This window comes from Salmo salar, chromosome 16, assembly GCF_965601325.2.
Source record: "Salmo salar chromosome 16, fSalSal1, whole genome shotgun sequence".
Taxonomy (NCBI): domain Eukaryota; kingdom Metazoa; phylum Chordata; class Actinopteri; order Salmoniformes; family Salmonidae; genus Salmo; species Salmo salar.
In genome coordinates, this window is record NC_138306.1 from 57,105,075 (window position 1) to 57,125,663 (window position 20,589).

Below are 20,589 nucleotides of genomic sequence, written 5' to 3' on the forward strand. Positions count from 1 at the left end.
GTATAACCAGCCAGGTGACACTAGTAAGTACTGTTATAACCCCATATAACCAGGTATAACCAGCCAGGTGACACTAGTAAGTACTGTTATAACCCCATATAACCAGGTATAACCAGCCAGGTGACACTAGTAAGTACTGTTATAACCTCATATAACCAGGTATAACCAGCCAGGTGACACTAGTAAGTACTGTTATAACCCCATATAACCAGCCAGGTGACATTAGTAAGTACTGTTATAACCTCATATAACCAGGTATAACCAGCCAGGTGACACTAGTAAGTACTGTTATAACCTCATATAACCAGGTATAACCAGCCAGGTGACACTAGTAAGTACTGTTATAACCACATATAACCAGGTATAACCAGCCAGGTGACACTAGTAAGTACTGTTATAACCACATATAACCAGGTATAACCAGCCAGGTGACACTAGTAAGTACTGTTATAACCCCATATAACCAGGTATAACCAGCCAGGTGACACTAGTAAGTACTGTTATAACCCCATATAACCAGGTATAACCAGCCAGGTGACACTAGTAAGTACTGTTATAACCTCATATAACCAGGTATAACCAGCCAGGTGACACTAGTAAGTACTGTTATAACCCCATATAACCAGGTATAACCAGCCAGGTGACACTAGTAAGTACTGTTATAACCCCATATAACCAGGTATAACCAGCCAGGTGACACTAGTAAGTACTGTTATAACCTCATATAACCAGGTATAACCAGCATAATGCCAACTGAATCAACACGTAGCGTCTTTAGGTGCTAAGCTTCAGGATGAGGTGGTCAATTTTAACATTCACGTAGACCAGTAGTACATTTGTACTGAATACTGGTATGGATCAATACCTCTTTGATTCTGCCTTGCAGAACCCGAGCCTCCCGTTCAGCTAGAGAGGATGGAGGAGACAACCAATAAGATCAGCCTTGCACTAGAGATCCAGAGGAAGGAGGAAGAGGAGGAGTCCAGGAGAAAACCTGGTAGGTATTATGGTAGGTAATTGCAGTGAATTCAGGGATGAATTATTTTTTTTAAAAGCAGGTCAGAAGCGGATCCAGGGACTGTCGACTCAACACCGTAGCCGCCCAGCAAGGAGATCTGAACCTCTTGACGAAGTGGCCTTGGTGTTGGTCGACTACAGTATAATCTGTCATGCAGGACAGAGTTGTGGTGTAGTTAAGATGCCAGATATGGAACCCTCTCCTCTGTAACTGGTCCCATATGGAGAAACATGGAAACATTCCTTTACATCTCCCAGCGCCATTCAGTTTTAATGGGAGGTCTGCCACATGGAAGCTATGCTAATCTATGCTAATCTATGCTAATCTTCTCCTATAGGCGCCGCTGAATAGAAACAGCATGTTAATTATTACGTCTCCATATATACTGCGATGGGTGCTGTATCTTCTGGCCACAGGACTGTAGCTGGCAACGAAGAGGAGGAAGGGAATGTCAACCAAGCTTTACTATAGAAATGTTATTACAGAGAGAATGAGAGACACTTTAAAGGGCATTACTTTGACCAGGGCCCATAGGGGAACCTCATAGGACACTACCCACAGTGCACTACCCATAGGACTCTACCCATAGGGCTCTACCCATAGGGCTCTACCCATAGGACACTACCCACAGGGCTCTACCCACAGGGCTCTACCCATAGGACTCTACCAATAGGACTCTACCCACAGGACTCTACCCACATGACTCTACCCACATGACTCTACCCATAGGGCTCTACTCACAGGACTCTACCCACAGGACTCTACCCACAGGACTCTACCCACAGGGCTCTACCCATAGGACACTACCCACAGGACACTACCCACAGGACTCTACCCACAGGACTCTACCCACAGGCTCTACCCACAGGCTCTACCCACAGGGCTCTACCCACAGGACTCTACCCACAGGACTCTACCCACAGGACTCTACCCATAGGACTCTACCCATAGGGCTCTACCCATAGGACTCTACCCATAGGACTCTACCCATAGGGCTCTACCCGTAGGACTCTACCCATAGTGCTCTACCCATAGTGCTCTACCCATAGGACTCTACCCATAGGACTCTACCCATAGGACTACCCATAGGACTCTACCCATAGGACTCTACCCATAGGACTCTACCCACAGGACTCTACCCATAGGACTACCCATAGGACTCTACCCATAGGACTCTACCCATAGGACTCTACCCACAGGGCTCTACCCATAGGGCTCTACCCATAGGACTCTACCCATAGGACTCTACCCGTAGGGCTCTACCCGTAGGACTCTACCCATAGTGCTCTACCCATAGGACTCTACCCATAGGACTCTACCCATAGGACTCTACCTATAGGGCTCTACCCATAGGGCTCTACCCACAGGGCACTACCCACAGGGCTCTACCCATAGGGCTCTACCCATAGGGCTCTACCCACAGGACTCTACCCATAGGGCTCTACCCATAGGGCTCTACCCACAGGGCTCTACCCATAGGGCTCTACCCATAGGGCTCTACCCATAGGGCTCTACCCACAGGGCTCTGGTCAAAAGTAATGCACTAAAAAGAGAATAGGTTGAATTTGGGTAGGAGGCAGCCTTAGTGAAACCTGAGCTGGTGGTTTGTCTACTGGGCTCCGCTTAACCAGGGGTCCTGACAGCAGCTGCTGTGTTTCAGAGTCGTCCCAGGACTGCCGGAGTCTGCCCTGCCTGAACGGGGGTACGTGTGCGAAGGGCGGCGACTCCTACATATGCGACTGCGTAGCCGGGTTCAAGGGCAGGCAGTGCGATCTGTGTGAGTTCATGCCTTCTGTCTTGGTCTCCACCACACGACACAATGACATTGGAGTGCCATACACACCATTCGGCTGTCCCCATAGGAAAACGCTTTAAAGAATCCTTGTTGGTTCCAGGTAGAATCCTTTTGGTTCCAAGTAGAACCGTTTTGGGTTCCATGTAGTTCAGGTGGTAGAGCATGGCGGTTGTAACGTCAGGGTTGTGGGTTCGATTCCCACGGGTGACCAGTACAGAAAAAAAGTCTGAAAAAGTATGTACTCATTACTGGATAAGAGTATCTGCTAAATGACAAAAAAATGTTTCAAAATTATAAAAAGGGAGTTCTACAAAGGAACCCAAAATGGTTCTACTTGGAACCCAAAATGGTTCTACCTGGAACCCAAAACGGTTCTCCTATGGGGACAGCCGAAGAAGCCTTTTTTTTTTTTTTGTTGCATAGAACAACTGCATTTTCTCTCAGATCAGCTGTCTTGGGCTGACAAAAAAAATAGATTCAGATGTCTTCCTCATAGGAGGAAATCATTTCACAGCACCATAAATACTCTGCAACATCCTCACATAGAAAATACAACTTTGCAAGTCACAACATAACTATAATATCACCATTCAGGTACAAAACTCTTCAGACAAAATAGGTTATTTTGAAATACAAGCTTTTCCTTTGGTTTGAACTTGTCCAATCATGTTCACAAGAAACGCAAGGTGTTATGCTGCAGCACTGTAGGAGATGGTACACACACACACACACTGTATAAAAAGGCACACACACACACACACACACACACTTCTCTTTTTAATAGAGTACCACAGTATGAGTCATAATTCCCATAAAACATAGCGGTCAAACAGGGAAATGGTTCCAATGGTTTTTTTCACCATTCACTTTCCCCATAGAGGATTTTAGAAACACTTAAAATAAGGTCTGTGTTTTTGTGTAGGCTTACCCTGGCATAACATTTTGATAACCGTGTAAATCTCTCTCGGACAAGGTGACTTTTGTAAATACATTATATTTGTCTGTATTATGGGTATTTCGACACATCAACTGTGGGGCTCTATACTGTACATTTCTTCATCCAAACACCCTCAGTCAAACTGTTTAAACATTTCTTTCCTTAAACCATCAATCACTAGGGAGGAGTGCCAAATTCCACCCTCCCTATCTCTCCTCTCTCTCTCCTTCTCAGGCCAAATCTCCCTGTCTCTCTCTCTTTCCCTCTCCCTTTCTCAGACCAAATCTCTCTCTCCCTATCTCTTTCACCTTCTCTCTCTCTTCCTCAGACCAAATCCCTGTACCTTCTCTCTCTCTTCCTCAGACCAAATCCCTGTACCTTCTCTCTCTCTCTCTCTCTTCCTCAGACCAAATCCCTGCACCTTCTCTCTCTCTCTCTTCCTCAGACCAAATCCCTCTCTCCATTTTTCTGCATCTTCTCTCTCTCTCTCTCTTCCTCCCACTCTCTATCTTTCTGTTCATACAAAATCCCTCCCTACCTATCACTCTCCCTCCCTATGTTCCTCTCTCCCTCTTTCTTTTTCCCTTTGTCTTCTCCTCACTCCCTCATGTCATATTTAACAGCCTTTTAACTGCCTCTTCCTCCAGAACCTCTCCCTCAGAAGAACCCTCTCAGTGCTTTAACACATATCTGTGTTTATCTTTGTCCTGCTACAACCACGTCTGTCTGCAGTCTGCCAGCGAGTGCCCCACCCGTGTACCCGCCTTTACTCTGAAACAAAGAGCGTGCCCGTCTGGGTGGGTGAAGTCTGCCATTACCTGTGAGTGTCAAACAGTGGACATAGACCTCCTCTGCATGTTTATACATGTCAGAATTGATTTCATATAGACTGTAAACCTCTTTATATGCTGAAGTCTTCCCTGATTTGAGACCAGTAAGGGACATGGTACCTAGGGAAGGAAGGGATAATTCTTCCCTGATTTCAGCCCAGTAAGGGACATGGTACCTAGGGAAGGAAGGGATAATTCTTCCCTGATTTCAGCCCAGTAAGGGACATGGTACCTAGGGAAGGAAGGGATAATTCTTCCCTGATTTCAGCCCAGTAAGGGACATTGGTACCTAGGGAAGGAAGGGATAATTCTTCCCTGATTTCAGCCCAGTAAGGGACATGGTACCTAGGGAAGGAAGGGATAATTCTTCCCTGATTTCAGCCCAGTAAGGGACATGGTACCTAGGGAAGGAAGGGATAATTCTTCCCTGATTTCAGCCCAGTAAGGGACATGGTACCTAGGGAAGGAAGGGATAATTCTTCCCTGATTTCAGCCCAGTAAGGGACATGGTACCTAGGGAAGGAAGGGAAAATTCTTCCCTGATTTCAGCCCAGTAAGGGACATGGTACCTAGGGAAGGAAGGGATAATTCTTCCCTGATTTCAGCCCAGTAAGGAAGGGATAATTCTTCCCTGATTTCAGCCCAGTAAGGGACATGGTACCTAGGGAAGGAAGGGATAATTCTTCCCTGATTTCAGCCCAGTAAGGGACATGGTACCTAGGGAAGGAAGGGATAATTCTTCCCTGATTTCAGCCCAGTAAGGGACATGGTACCTAGGGAAGGAAGGGATAATTCTTCCCTGATTTCAGCCCAGTAAGGGACATGGTACCTAGGGAAGGAAGGGATACCGTAAGCACACTGACACCTGTTAAATATAGCACTAGTATAACTTTATTCATTTCTAGAATGTAAATTGGTTTCATCCCCACAAGAAGCATGTTGAATAATCTGTATCTATATGTACTTTGTATGTTTAGTAGATACGCAATTTTTTTCCCCTTGTGCTCCCCAGGTATAAAAGGACATATAAAGTGCAGCAGGATATTTGCTATCGAGAGATCTGTGAACCACCACTGCTTCCAAAGAAAAGCCCCAGTGAGTTTGATTGAAAAGTTCAGTCCCGAAGGAAGTCATTCTTAGCTTTAATATAATCATATTCTTGTTTTCACATCTCATTATTCTTTGTTTGGACAGACAGAAGAACTAACAGACAACATTAATGGTTGGTACAATTTTGATTTAATTTAAAATGTAATACAATTTGCTTTGGCTTCAGTTAAAATAAAATTGATATTTTCTACTTTCAGAAAGCTAATCTTGGATGACCCATGTTGCCCAGAGATTGGCCAGTTGGATGACCCATGTTGGATGACCCATGTTGCCCAGAGATTGACCTGTTGGATGACCCATGTTGCCCAGAGATTGGCCTGTTGGATGACCCATGTTTCCCAGAGATTGGCCTGTTGGATGAACCATGTTGCCCAGAGATTGGCCTATTGTATGACCCATGTTACCCAGAGATTGGCCAGTTGGATGACCCATGTTGCCCAGAGATTGGCCTGTTGGATGACCCATGTTGCCCAGATATTGGCCTATTGTATGACCCATGTTTCCCAGAGATTGGCCAGTTGGATGACCCATGTTGCCCAGAGATTGACCTGTTGGAAGATCCATGTTGACCCATGTTGCCCAGAGATTGGCCTATTGGATGACCCATGTTGCCCAGAGATTGGCCTGTAGGATCAATCAATCAATCACATGTATTTATAAAGCCCTTTTTACATCAGCTGATGTCACAAAGTGCTGTACAGAAAATCCCAAACAGCAAGCAAATCAGGTGTAGAAGCACGGTGGCTAGGAAAAACTCCCTAAAAAGGCCAGAACCTAGAGAGGAACCAGGCTATGAGGGGTGACCCATGTTGCCCAGAGATTGGCCTGTTGGATGACCCATGTTGGATGACCCATGTTGCCCAGAGATTGGCCTGTTGGATGACCCATGTTGGATGACCCATGTTGCCCAGAGATTGGCCTGTTGGATGACCCATGTTGCCCAGAGATTGGCCTTATGGATGACCCATGTTGACCAGAGATTGGCCTGTTGGATGACCCATGTTGACCAGAGGTTGGCCTGTTGTAGCCGCAGCTTGAATGAGGATTTGGAGGAAGCTAACAAGTAGAACATGATTGACCCCCAACAACCATCAATGAGATTTGGCCCCAGAATCATCAATCAATTTCTAACTATTCTATGTCATATTTTTTTACAGAATTTTCACTCATGATGGATGAGAAATGTACCATAAACAGTCCACACCTGTGTAAAAATCAAAACATTATACATACCTCATGTCTCACATGTTGGCAGTTTAGTCCCTCTGCTCAGGGAAATGTGTATATTGTCTGTTTCATCGCAAGCAACCCTATTTAAAATCTGTATCGATTGATTTAACAACAAATTTAACTGTTTTACCTCTTAGCCAAAAAACATGTTCAGCAATCAGTACTGGAAAATAAATGTCTGTTTTTATGTCTTTCAACTCTAAACCAACATCACTGCTAGCTATCATGTAAATAGTGTTTATAGGCTGTTTTGTAGGTGAATATTTTAATAATTAAAATGTTAAAATGTTATTTTCGTGTCATGTTTTATTACATATTTATTTCAAATGTAATTTAAGAAGGAATGTCTATAGCTTCAATATGTTTTTTTTTTTTGTGTGTGAATAAAGTAGACTGTATAACAGACACCTTTTGGAAGGTAAGGCCTCTATTTGAAGATGAGTTCTCTGCAGGTATTGTATTGCAGTAGCTCACCACAAGGTGTCTATATCTATACTGCATCAATGTGATATTTTTGGGCATATGAATTGATTGATTAAAATCAAATCAAATTGTATTTATCACATGCTCCGAATACAACTGGTGTAGACTTTACAGTGAAATGCTGAATAATAATAAGGTATTTGAGGTAGATATGTACATGAAGGCAGGGTCAAGTGACTAGGCATCAGGATAGATAATAACAAGGTAATTGAGGTAGATATGTACATGAAGCCAGGGTAAAGTGACTAGACATCAGGATAGATAATAATAAAGGTATTTGAGGTAGATATGTACATGAAGGCAGGGTAAAGTGTCTAGGCATCAGGATAGATAATAACAAGAGAAAAATAAAGAACAGAGTAGCAACAGCAGATGATGGCAGAAGCTGTCTCTGAGCCTGTTGGTTCGACAGCCTATACTCCAGTACCGTTTGTCGAACGGTAGCAGAGTGAACAGTCTATTGCTTGAGTGGCTGGAGTCTTTGGGTATTTTTCGGGCCTTCCTCTGACACCACCTGATATAGAGGTCCTGGATGGCAGGGAGCTCAGCCCCAGTGATGTACTGGGCTACCCATACCACCAGGGGCGAAAATCTGATATCAACTTTGGAGGGGACAATTACATGAAATTTTCTCAAGAGCAATTCCTGAGGGGGACACCAAAAGTATTGCTGTAACACATAGCCTACATTGTAATATGGTAAATGTATATTGAGGAACAAAATAAATAAGGTGTTTGCTGTACTCCTAACTACCGGTACCCAAAACTACACAACTAATCACAACAGCAATACCATTGCCTTTAACAAATCTTAGTTCAGTCACCAGTTTAAGTTGAGAGTGGGGGTGTCCATGGCATTTTCCAGTTATGTTCCTATTTTACAAGTGAAAAAAAAATGAGAACCTTTCATAATGTTGCCAAACAAAGACTCAACAAACTTACCTGTCTCTGCCAGTCTGTCCCTGCATATCTGTCCCCAACTCTGCTGTCTGTGTGCCATCTGTTGCCTGCTCTGCCTAATGACATCATTGTGAAACATTTCCATTAGCATTTCATTTCTTTCTTATGAACATTTTATCAACTAGTCTGAGATATTAGGCTACTAGGGTTCTTACTTTGCGTTTTGGTGTACTGAAAAATACTCTGACGTCTGTCTTTTTTCTGCCATTTTTCTACCTGGCTGGCTACACACACACAGTATGTAGGTTATTTACAGTAGGAGATGGGCTTCTATCATCTTATCTTCTATCATTCTATATGAGCTTCGTTCTAAAAGGTAGCTAGCAAATGTGAAACGGATTGCAGTGACAAGAGTTGACAGCTGTATGAGTTCACCATTTACACAACATATGCTGCAACCTTTTGTAATTTTAATCGTTTGCTTCATATTGGCTGGCTTCCAACAATAGCTGAATTTGCAAAGCTAGCGAGCACCAATTCAGTGGTGTTTGCTATAATCTTTGCTACCCGGGTTAAATAAAGGTGAAATCAAATAAATAAGTAAAAGTTCCCTTGCGACAATTTAGCTTTTGCAACGAGACCATTAAATATATTTAAAACAATGGTAGAAGAGAGTGTAGTTCTGTTCAGTTTATCGCTAACCTTATCACAGGGACTTTGAAGCACTAACTTACATGCATGCTGATCTTGGAATAAATTGACGATAGCAAAGATTCCATCTTTGACGACACCACATAAATGGAATAGGTACTAGCTAGCTTAATAGTTAATATTTGCGCGCTAGCTCTGCAAATTCAGCTAGGGTGTGTGTGAACCCTGGCGCGATTGACTGGATTAACCTCACGTCAGTTACGTGCATTGAGTGCCTTTCAGACAGTAGATACTAACAATCTGCTACATTGACAACTAAGGAACTGGCAGTGGATCAAACCATTGCGAGGCAAAGGGCGGGGGGGTCGCAATCTTTTGAAACTTAAAAACACGCTATCAAGTGTCTATAATCAGCACAATTGCTTTCATTGCGTATTATTAATATTATTTAAATTACAGTTATGTTTACAGTGATATATTGGGGGGGACAAATCATATTTTTCCCAGGATGGGGGGGTCGTGTCCCCCCCGTCCCCCCTGGGATTTCCGCCCCTGCATACCACCCTATGGTATGTAATGCTTTGCAGTCAAGGGCGGTGCAATTACCATACCAAGCGGTGATGCAGCCAGTCAAGATGCTCTCAATGGTGCAGTTGTAGAACTTTTTGAGAATCTCAGGGCCCATGTCAAATCTTTTCAGCCTCCTGAGTGGGAAGAGGTGCAGCCGTGCCCTCTTCACGAGTGTACGGGTGTGTGGGGACCATGTTAAGTCCTTAGTGATGTGGACGCCAAACATCTTGAAGCTCTCTACCCAGCTCCACAACAGCCCTGTCGATGTGGATGGGGGAGTGTGCTCTCCCCTCTTTCTCCTGAAAGAGCTCAATTGTGACTATGCTGCAATTGGACTGTTGAAATAGGGAAACAGTTAAAATAAGCCAAACATTATTCCATTAGAGGGCCAAGCAACATTTGAATCAATCACACACACACCTATGATGTTACCTGCGGTGTGTTTGTTTGATGAGAATCCATTGCGTTATTCAAATAAAAATAAAAATGAGTTGTATGTGTCGTTATACAAAGTAGATTGTACATTGCAATTCATCTGCATGCTTAGAAAGGATTTATTCAGTCACCCACTGAAATGTTATCAGGCGCGTTTCCCGGAGCTTGGAGTCTGTCCCTTGGTCCCTCCCTCCAGTGAAAACTGAGATTACTCGGGGAAGGAACAACAAGGACCATGAAACGAGAAACCTGGATGTTATTTTTTTGGGGAAAATCTTTACTATTTATCTTAACGGGTTCTCAAATTAAACATATCTAAGTAGGATAATATACGCAAAGGATAGTGAATAAAGAATTGTATCCAAACGTTCGCAAACGTTGACAACAACAAAACTATCCGCATAATTCGCAGTGTGTCCGAAGTTAGTTAGCTAGTTCTGCTAATCAGTTAGCTAACGGTTGCTAACCAGCTAACTGACAAGAACCACGAAAAACCAGCGAGACAAGTCAACAAGTAATAAATGTTACCTTTAAAAAAAAAAAAGAACTTGAACTACGGATGATAAATACATCGAGGATTTTTGGAAATCGACTTTTTTTTCCGAAAGAAGCGCAACAACTACAAGACAAGCGTAAATGTTTGGGGAACGGGGACCGGTTGGCCGTTGTGGCAACCTCACCGTGTATCGACGCTGGTCAAATCCGGTTCAGTGGAGCCTGTTTTCCCTGCTGTTGGTGGAAGGGGCCGTGTGCCTAGCCAGCACTAGCACTACCCCAGCTCTGGGTATCAACCATCGGCCCAGTGTCAACGTTTACATGAGTGAGGAAGAGGTCAAGAAACTTTTGGGTAAGAACCAGTGTGGCATGGCCCATTTAAAAAAAATATATATATTTTTATTAAAAAAAATACCTAGTTGTCTACCTGTGAGTTAATAATTAAAAGTATTTACTGGAGTGTTGAGAGGGGTACATACCATGGCTAGCTAGCTAACGTTAGCCGTTAGCATACTCCGCAAACAACAACAACTTAACTAGTTTAACTACACCGGCTGGGTTGGTCGCTACTAGGATATTATAGTTAGTTTATATAGTTTATAGGTAGAATATTCAGTTTAGTCTATTGAATATGGTCTTTTCAAGACGCCTCATTTAAGTTTCTGGAATACAACAAACAAAAATGTAGCTAAGTTCTCTGGGAGACAAAAGTACTAACGTAATTAACATCAAGTAGAGAGATACACGCCAACAAGTTAGCCACTGTTTATTTTTTTTGCTTGCAAAGTTACAAGTTGACCCATAAATTCAAGTAGTAAAGTCATTGTGATTAACATGTCGTTTTAGATGTAGGCTCAACACGCCATTCGTACATTGTTCTATACAGATTCACCCATAAGGGAATGAATGTCTTGTGTAAAACATGTCAAGTGTGGCTACTGAGTGAACATTAGTAACATGGAAAATGGTTGAAATGAGAGATGCGGTATTTTTTTATTTTTTTTCCCCGATCCAAAACCCATGTCTTTTAGGAACTAATTATGCTAAGAGGAAACATATGAAACGAGGACAGAGGGACCACTTTGTATTGAAGGAATGGTGAGACTACTGCAGCATTTAGAGCCAGACCATATTACCAGGCTAACATACATCCAGAGCCAAACACATGCATTATATTCTTTAGACTCTGAAAAACGGAATCTGAGCTCTAGTTAGACCTAAACCATCACATAATGACTATCCCAGATACACAAGGGCCATATGGACTGTAGACCTATTCCAAACATGGGGTCTTCTTACCAGAGACTGTGCTTTGCATTTCTCAATTCAGGGTTGTTTTACAAAGCCTGGTCCCAGATCTAGTTTGTGTTTTTTACCATCTCCTATTGTAAACATGATAGCACAAACAGACTGGCACTCAGGCTAGTTGTAACAGGATCAGGGATAAGGCCATCCGATTGTTGTGTCTGTGTGAGTTGTTTTTTAATATGGGGTTTGTTAGCTTACGACGTGCACTTGGCCAGGCGATCGGTGGCAGTTAGTTTGGGAAGCAGTCATTTAACATGGAGGGTTTGAAATGCTGGAGCAACCATTTCCTACAGGAGAGAGGGAGTCATTTAACATGGAGGGTTTGAAATGCTGGAGCAACCATTTCCTACAGGAGAGAGGGAGTCATTTAACATGGTGTCTAATGAAGGGTTTGAAATGCTGGAGCAACCATTTCCTACAGGGGAGAGGGAGCTTTAGAGCTGACAGAAGCTGAAACACCCTCTCTGGCACCCTATTCCCTAAGGCCTTACTTTTGACCAGGGCCCATGGTACCCTTTCCCTATATAGTGCACAACTTTTGACTATGCCCCAAAAGGGAAAATCGTTGCATTCGAGACATAGCTATGGACTTGACTTGAAGGCCACCCTCCTGACGACAACAAATTCACATTTTTGAAAACAGGCAACACAAGAAAACCTCAGAGTCCACGTCATTTGAGAATCGCTTTGAGACATAGGCCAGTAGCTAGGCCTATCTCCGATTTTCATCTTTCAACAATATGAAGAACTAGTCTATAAGCCCTGGGCAGTGGGTTACTGAACAACAATTAGACTAGACTACAACTTGGTATTTGAAGAAAGCACATAACCCTTAGTTATGCTGTTAACACGGGTCTAGACCTTACACAATACCAACGGTACCCTATTCCCTTTATGGTGCACTACTTTTGACCAGGGCCCTATAGTGCACTACTTCTAGTGCACTACTTCTGACCAGGGCCCGTAAGGAAAACGGTTCCATTTGGCACACATCCGTCATTATAGTGCTCTATGGGTTTATATATATATATATATATATATATTTATATTAGCCATTTAGCAGGCGCTTTATCCAAAGCAACTCACATAGGGCAGCGCACAGTTGGCCCAGCGTCATCCGGGTTTGGCCTGGGTAGGCTGACATTGTAAATAAGAATTGCCTATGTGTGCATACATTTTTACGTACGGGTGATCCCGGGAATCGAACCCACTACCTTGGGCGTTACAAGCACCATGCTCTACCAACTGAGCTACTGAGACACCCCCACAATGCTGTCTGTGGCTTGGTTTACTTGTGTTTTCTTCATGCTGTCTGTCTGTAACCACGTCCCCTGGCTCAAAGTGCTGGTGAATGGAGCCTGCTAACGGTGTGGGACTGTTTAACTTAAGGGCGTGTGGATTTATTGAGTGACATCAAATCAATTCGAAATCAAATGCGAATCACATGACTGAGACGTGGCTCTAAATCGAGCAAACCGTTATTAGACAGTATGCTGTCATTAGTCACTTTAAATAATGTCCCATTAATAATGTTTACATATCTTACATTACTCATCTCATATGTATATACTGTATTTTATACCATCTACTGCACCTTGCCTATGCTGCTCGGCCATCACTCATTAATATATTTATATGTACATATTCTCATTCCATCCCTTTACATTGTGTGTATTAGTTAGTTGTTGGGGGAATTGTTAGATATTACATCACTGTCGCAACTAGAAGCACAAGCATTTCGCTACACTCGCAATAACATCTGCTAACCATGTGTATGTGACCAATACAATTACATTTTAGTCATTTAGCAGACGCTCTTATCCAGAGCGACTTACAGTAGTGAATGCATACATTTTTTTTCTTCGTACTGGTCCCCCGTGGGAATCGAACCCACAACCCTGGCGTTGCAAACACCATGCTCTACCAACTGAGCCACACAGGACAATTTGTTTTGATTTGAGGTGGGACTTTGAAAAATGGGAAAATTGCAAAGCTTTTACTGTTAACAGTTGTAGTTAACAGTAAAATTAAAATGCAGGTTTTTATTTCATACAGTTTTTGTAATTTGCAGATATTCAATTATAGACTAGAGGATTGAAACTTTCATTTGTACATTTCCAGAGTCCAAGAACTTGCATCTCAGTGACCATGTACACCTAAATGGAAGTCCTGGCAAGCTGCAAGCTGCATGGTCCATGTATAAAAGGTCTAAGTTACTCCTCCAACCAGCGGTCAACAGAAAAACTATTTAGCTTACGTTCCTTCAATTTAAGAATGATTTTTCTTGACTGAAAGACAACCCAATGATAACAAACGATTCTTAACATTAGACAGTATATTTTCTGCTCTTTTAACCAAGTAAACATGAGATGGGACACGCTGGAAATTGGACACCAACCTTTTTTGGGGAGAGGACAAAACTGAAAACTTCAGACTAATGTTTTCACTACAGGACATTCCCACAACATGTGGAGTAGAGCTGTTGCTACCACAGTTATGCCATCATGAGTTAGATTTTTATCCATTTTGAAATATGTGATGCAGCCTCTACACAATATCTTGAAGTGAATGGCCTTACCCTCTTCTCCAAATAGTGTTGTGATGAGGTGAGAGAAGAAGTGTTCAGGTCACAATCCCATCCTAACCGAATGAGGGGAATATGCATTTAGGATTAAAAAAATATTTATTTTATTTCTATAAATATCTGATACAGTTATTCTCATGGAGGCAGCTTTCCTGGGGTCCTGATCTCACTCTGGATCAGAGGCAGGTTCACTATCCTTATTTTTATCAACTGTCTTAAGCTGTCGATATGCACACAAAAAAAGTAACTCAAACCATAATCTGCCCTTCACTTGGGAAAATTATACAATATAATCTTTAAACAATCTGAATATATGAAATACTGTGGCTTTGCCAGTGTCTACTGTTTAAGTGTTTCTCTCAGCTGTAAAAAGGGGGGTTATGCCAGATGTAACAGGATGGAAGAGACGGTCCTTTTACATCCAACCTTCTGTGCAGCATCTTAAAACCCCTACTGCCCTTGACAGTGTAATTATCAAATTTATTTTTTAATTTTTTTTGTCATTTAGCAGACGCTCTTACGCGACTTACAGTAGTGAATGCATACATTTCATTTCATGAATTTTTTTTTTTCTTGTACTGGCCCCCTGTGGGAATCGAACCCACAACCCTGGCATTGCAAACACCATGCTCTACCAACTGAGCCACAGGGAAGACTAAGGTTGTCATTGAGGCTGTACCAAGTTGATGCCAGGTGAACAAACCTGTGCTGTGACATCATCACCTCTAGTCACTCCCAGCTACCAGTCTTACATTCTGATCTGTAAGCCCATGTAAGGGGATATCTTTTTTTTATTATTATTACAATTATACAAGAGTACATCTGGGACACCCAGCCCACCTTTTTGAATCTAGGTACAGTCAGTTTTCTATATACCCTATCCTGGGTTTCTGATTTGTTCCTTAAGAACTGTGAGGAGAGAGTTTTAGCTCCTAAAACCATGACTTGAGACGGACGGAAGAGATGAAATGGGCTAGGTAATACGTCCGTCTTTAACGTTTCATCTCTGCCCCATAAAGATAAGGGGGAGAGCTGTCCATCTCTTAATATCATCCCCAAGGAAGCGAAGGTAACCTGCCTAAATGATCACCGCCCCGTGGCACTCACATCGGTAGCAATGAAGTGCTTTGAAAGGCTGCTCATGGCTCACATCAACAGCATCATCCCAGAAACCCTAGACCCACTCCAATTGGCATACCGCCCCAACAGATCCACAGATGATGCAATCACACTCCACACTTCCCTTTCCCACCTGGACAAAAGGAACACCTATGTGAGAATGCTGTACATCGACTACAGCTCAGAGTTCAACACCATAGTACCCACAAAGCTCATCACTAAGCTAAGGACTCTGGGACTAAACACTTCCCCCTGCAACTGGATCCTGGACTTCCTGATGGGCCGCCCCCAGATGGTAAGAGTAGGCAACAACACATCTGCCACGCTGATCCTCAACACTGGAGCTCCCCAGGGGTGTGTACTCAGTCCCCTCCTGTATTCCCTGTTCACTCACAGCCAAGCAGGCCCCCATTAACAACGACGGGGCTGTAGTGGAGCCGGTCGAGAGTTTCAAGTTCCTTGGTGTCCACATCGCCAACAAACTATCGAGGTCCAAACACACCAAAACAGTGAAGAGACCGTTTCCCCCTCAGGAGACTGAAAAGATTTGGCATGGGTCCCCAGATTGTCAAAGTTCTACAGCTGCACCATCGAGAGCATCCTGACCGGTTGCATCACCGCCTGGTATGGCAACTGCTCGGCCTCTGACTGTAAGGCGCTACAGAGGGTAGCAGGGCCAAGCTTCCTACCATCTAGGACCTATATAATAGGCGGTGTCAGAGGAAAGGCCATAAAATTGTCAGAGACTCCAGTCACCCAAGTTATAGACTGTTTTCACTGCTACCGCACAGCAAGTTGTACCGGAGCGCCAAGTCTAGGACCAAAAGGCTCCTCAACAGCTCCTACCCCCAAGCCATTAGACTGCGGAACAATTAATAAAATGGCCACCGGACAATTTACATTGATTTGATGACCCGGATGTCTCTAGGTCCATTTAGGCTGAATATATTAGTTATGGGGGGATACTATATTATTATTTCTTATATACTTCATACCACCAGCCTTCCAAGCAAATGGAGGACCCACTAAGTCGGGCTGAAATGTGTGTGGGTTGACAGGCATAGCCTCACACTTGTTCCAGTTTATCTTATATCCTGAGAGGAAGCCAAACAAAGCAGTCAATCAGCTTTAAGACTACCAGTAGGGAGATTGCAGTGTGAGTAGAATGTCATCAGCGTATAGATTCAATGTGAAGTTATGTTCATACATGCTAATCTGAGATGGTCTATCTCAGCAGGTGTAGTATTATTGGGGTGGGTGACTCTCATCCTGGGCTGGTTTTGATGCCCACGTTCAATCTGGGGGACTGGTTCGATGTCGGGCCGCCCCAGTATGTAGTGGGAGATCTTGTTGAGGAGAGGTTAGATGTTTCCTGTCGAATGGCTTTTGTGTCTTTTTGTTCAGGATGTTCATGGAATTGTTAATGTTGTCAAGTTTTAGTGTGTTAAGTTTCTGGGCCCATTTTTTGGGGGAGTTTCACCGTCAGTCTTCTTCGCTATAGTTGTGGTACGATGCGAGGTCGTTGACTGTTTTTGTTAGCCGCCATGCTAACTTTCCCCGGCCCGTGTTTCTTCGTATATTACGAGTTTGTATTTTTGGTTGCCATTTTGGATTTGTTGTGTTTTTGGTCGTCTCTGTATACTGAGGTGTTGTTTGCTGAAACAAGGTGTTTATTTTTAGGACTCTGATTTTGTATTTTTAATAAAAATTCTGGTCTAGGTTTCTCAGCTAGCACCTAGTGTGCCAGCTCCCTGAAAAATTGCAAATCTAAATACATTTTCTATCACATTAACCATAGAATCAAATTGGGGTTCCCAAGAATAATGAGTTCGGGCGTATGATGTTTTATATGTGAAAACTATTTTTAAGATGTACACTTTTCAGATTTTTTCCCGAACTCACTTCCTTGTTTTAAATCGTTTGAGCTGCTCTCGCTTTGAAGTCCACAATGTAAGAGGAGGTTCTACAGGGATCACGTTAATGCAGAATTCAGCATTTTTTTTATTATTTTTTCGCTGCGGTTTGTAAGTGCAGATAAAAATAAAAAAAATACTTATTGTAGTTTCTGCTCGGCATCACACACATTTTGTGCTTCAGTTGCACTTCTCCACTCAGAACAGCCATTAGTGAATTTCTCATCTATCAGCAGATAATGCTCTGACTGGTATAGCTGCTTTGCGGTACTTTTCTCTCAGTGTAGACACATTTCTCCAGTACAATGCAAGATTATCTTCAAGCAAAACATAAGGAAATGTAGCTGGCTCTATTCTTTCTATGATAAACCTTTAGAAATATTAAAGGCCATGTTTTTTTCCATTAAAGCTCCTTGTGTGGCTGCCTGCCAAATAGTGTTGCGCTTCTGTTGTCATCTGATGAAAACGAAGCTGTTTCCTGTCTGAATGTGTTGCCCTAATGGATTTTTCTGTCAAGGAAAACTATAGTTATAGACGCCTCTGATCACTCTCTATTGAAAATAGAAAACATTGTTCACTTTCAGTATAAAACCCATGTGAAATGGTTTAAAACATTTATTATTGTTGTTTTTGGTCTAGGTTTTGAAAATGCAGATTGCCCACTGATTGATGGATAACTGTCCTGTCTGTCTGCCTGCCACTGTCAGATAGACTCGCTGGTTTATTTACGCTTTTGATTTTGATAACTATTAGGAAGCATTCACATGACTGGGAATACAGATATGCATCTGTTGGTCACAGATACCTTATAATAATAAAAATAGGGGCGTGGATTAGAAAACCAGTCAATATCTGGTGTGACCACCGTTTGTCTCGTGCAGTGCGACAAAACCTTGGCATAGAGTTGTTGAATGTAGCCTGTAGAATGTTGTCCCATTCCTTGTCAATGGCTGTGCGAAGTTGCTGGATATTGGCGGGATCTGGAACACGATGTCGTACACGTCGATCCAGAGCATCCCAAACATGCTCAATGGGTGACATGTCTGGTGAGTATACAGGCCATGGAAGAACAGGGACATTTTCCAAGTTCACCAGCCTCGTCTGTAAATAGGCCTTTCATCAACGCCAACAGCCTTAATCATGCTCATAGATATGGGCCTTGCCAAGGAGTTTGCTATGGTTAAGACTGAAGAGTATAACCTGGTCACAGATCTGTTTTTTGCCATTTTGTCAAGCCAAATAAATGAAGTGACGAGGAGATGGCATGATAGTAACAACAGACTTGCACTCCGGCTATGAGGTGTGTGCCTAGACCTGAGACTAGCAGGGTGACCGTCCTCTCTCTGCCTCAGCTCAGGGCTCAGTAGAGACCACGTAAGTTCCTTCTTTCCCCTCATCCCTGTCATCCCTTTCCTTCCTCTTTTCTCTGGGGTCTCCAGAGCTCTCTAATACCTTTTACAGGTCCTAGTCTGACTCACTCGTCTACAGGAGTAGCAAGCTGCTGCTTGCACATTGTCTGTGTGTGTCTCTCTCTGTTCTCGGTTTGTCCTCCGTTCAAACAGAACTTTATCTATTTCTGTTCTTTTGACTCATTTTGTTCTCTCTGTTCAAACTCACCTGTCTTTTTGTGTTTTGATAAAAAGGTGGTATATGATTGGCTGTATTTACATCAGTCAGTCTTCTCTGATCCCTGGAGCTTTAATCTCATCTGACAAAATGTAAACAACGCTGGCTAGTCTGTTTTTAGGATTATTTGGAGTCTTTGATCTAGGGGGTTGGGGGGTTAGATGGGGGTCTTGGTACTCTAGGGTTGGGGGGGTTAGATGGGGGTCTTGGTGATATATGGGTTGGGGGGATAGATGGGGGTCTTGGTACTCTAGGGTTGGGGGGGTTAGATGGGGGTCTTGGTGATATATGGGTTGGGGGGTTAGATGGGGGTCTTGGTACTCTAGGGTTGGGGGGATCAGATGGGGGTCTTGGTGATATATGGGTTGGGGGGGATAGATGGGGGTCTTGGTACTCTAGGGTTGGGGGGGTTAGATGGGGGTCTTGGTGATATATGGGTTGGGGGTTAGATGGGGGTCTTGGTACTCTAGGGTTGGGGGGATCAGATGGGGGTCTTGGTGATATATGGGTTGGGGGGGTTAGATGGGGGTCTTGGTGATATATGGGTTGGGGGGATTAGATGGGGTCTTGGTGATATATGGGTTGGGGGGGTTAGATGGGGGTCTTGGTGATATATGGGTTGGGGGGTTAGATGGGGGTCTTGGTACTCTAGGGTTGGGGGGGTTAGATGGGGGTCTTGGTGATATATGGGTTGGGGGGGTTAGATGGGGGTCTTTGTGATATATGGGTTGGGGGGGTTAGATGGGGGTCTTGGTACTCTAGGGTTGGGGGGGTTAGATGGGGTCTTGGTGATATATGGGTTGGGGGGTTAGATAGGGGTCTTGGTACTCTAGGGTTGGAGGGGTTAGATGGGGGTCTTGGTACTCTAGGGTTGGGGGGTTAGATGGGGGTCTTGGTACTCTAGGGTGGGGGGGGTTAGATGGGGGTCTTGGTACTCTAGGGTTGAGGGGTTAGATGGGGGTCTTGGTACTCTAGGGTTGGGGGGGGTTAGATGGGGGTCTTGGTACTCTAGGGTTGGGGGGTTAGATGGGGGTCTTGGTGATATATGGGTTGGGGGGGTTAGATGGGGTCTTGGTGATATATGGGTTGGGGGGTTAGATGGGGGTCTTGGTACTCTAGGGTTGGGGGGGTTAGATGGGGGTCTTGGTACTCTAGGGTTGGGGGGTTAGATGGGGGTCTTGGTGATATATGGGTTGGGGGGGTTAGATGGGGGTCTTGGTACTCTAGGGTTGGGGGGGTTAGATGGGGGTCTTTGTGATCTAGGGGGTTGGGGGGGTTAGATGGGGGTCTTGGTACTCTAGGGTTGGGGGGGTTAGATGGGGTCTTGGTGATATATGGGTTGGGGGGTTAGATGGGGGTCTTGGTGATATATGGGTTGGGGGGTTAGATGGGGGTCTTGGTACTCTAGGGTTGGGGGGGTTAGATGGGGGTCTTGGTGATATATGGGTTGGGGGGTTAGATGGGGGTCTTGGTGATATATGGGTTGGGGGGGTTAGATGGGGGTCTTGGTGATATATGGGTTGGGGGGTTAGATGGGGGTCTTGGTGATATATGGGTTGGGGGGTTAGATGGGGTCTTGGTACTCT

At 43.8% G+C, this 20,589-nt stretch overlaps 2 protein-coding genes across 3 annotated transcripts in view; both read left to right on the forward strand.

Annotated features, from left to right (window-relative positions):
- The window catches only part of LOC106574124 (sushi, nidogen and EGF-like domains 1), a 125,135-nt gene extending 117,924 nt beyond the window's left edge, over window positions 1-7,211 (forward strand). Inside the window, exons 30-35 of the mRNA XM_045697462.2 lie at window positions 887-997; window positions 2,679-2,795; window positions 4,483-4,570; window positions 5,593-5,675; window positions 5,775-5,802; window positions 5,888-7,211. Of these exons, the coding sequence (XP_045553418.1) occupies window positions 887-997; window positions 2,679-2,795; window positions 4,483-4,570; window positions 5,593-5,675; window positions 5,775-5,800 (425 nt within the window). The 3' untranslated portion in view covers window positions 5,801-5,802; window positions 5,888-7,211. The remainder of the gene's footprint in view (window positions 1-886; window positions 998-2,678; window positions 2,796-4,482; window positions 4,571-5,592; window positions 5,676-5,774; window positions 5,803-5,887) is intronic.
- A 2,957-nt stretch (window positions 7,212-10,168) lies between these two features.
- LOC106574121 (tyrosine-protein kinase RYK) overlaps window positions 10,169-20,589 on the forward strand; it is a 144,338-nt gene continuing 133,917 nt past the window's right edge. For both annotated transcript variants that reach the window (XM_014149734.3, XM_014149735.3), the window contains exon 1: window positions 10,169-10,805. In XM_014149734.3, coding sequence (XP_014005209.1) covers window positions 10,595-10,805 — 211 coding nt within the window. In that variant the 5' untranslated portion in view covers window positions 10,169-10,594. The remainder of the gene's footprint in view (window positions 10,806-20,589) is intronic.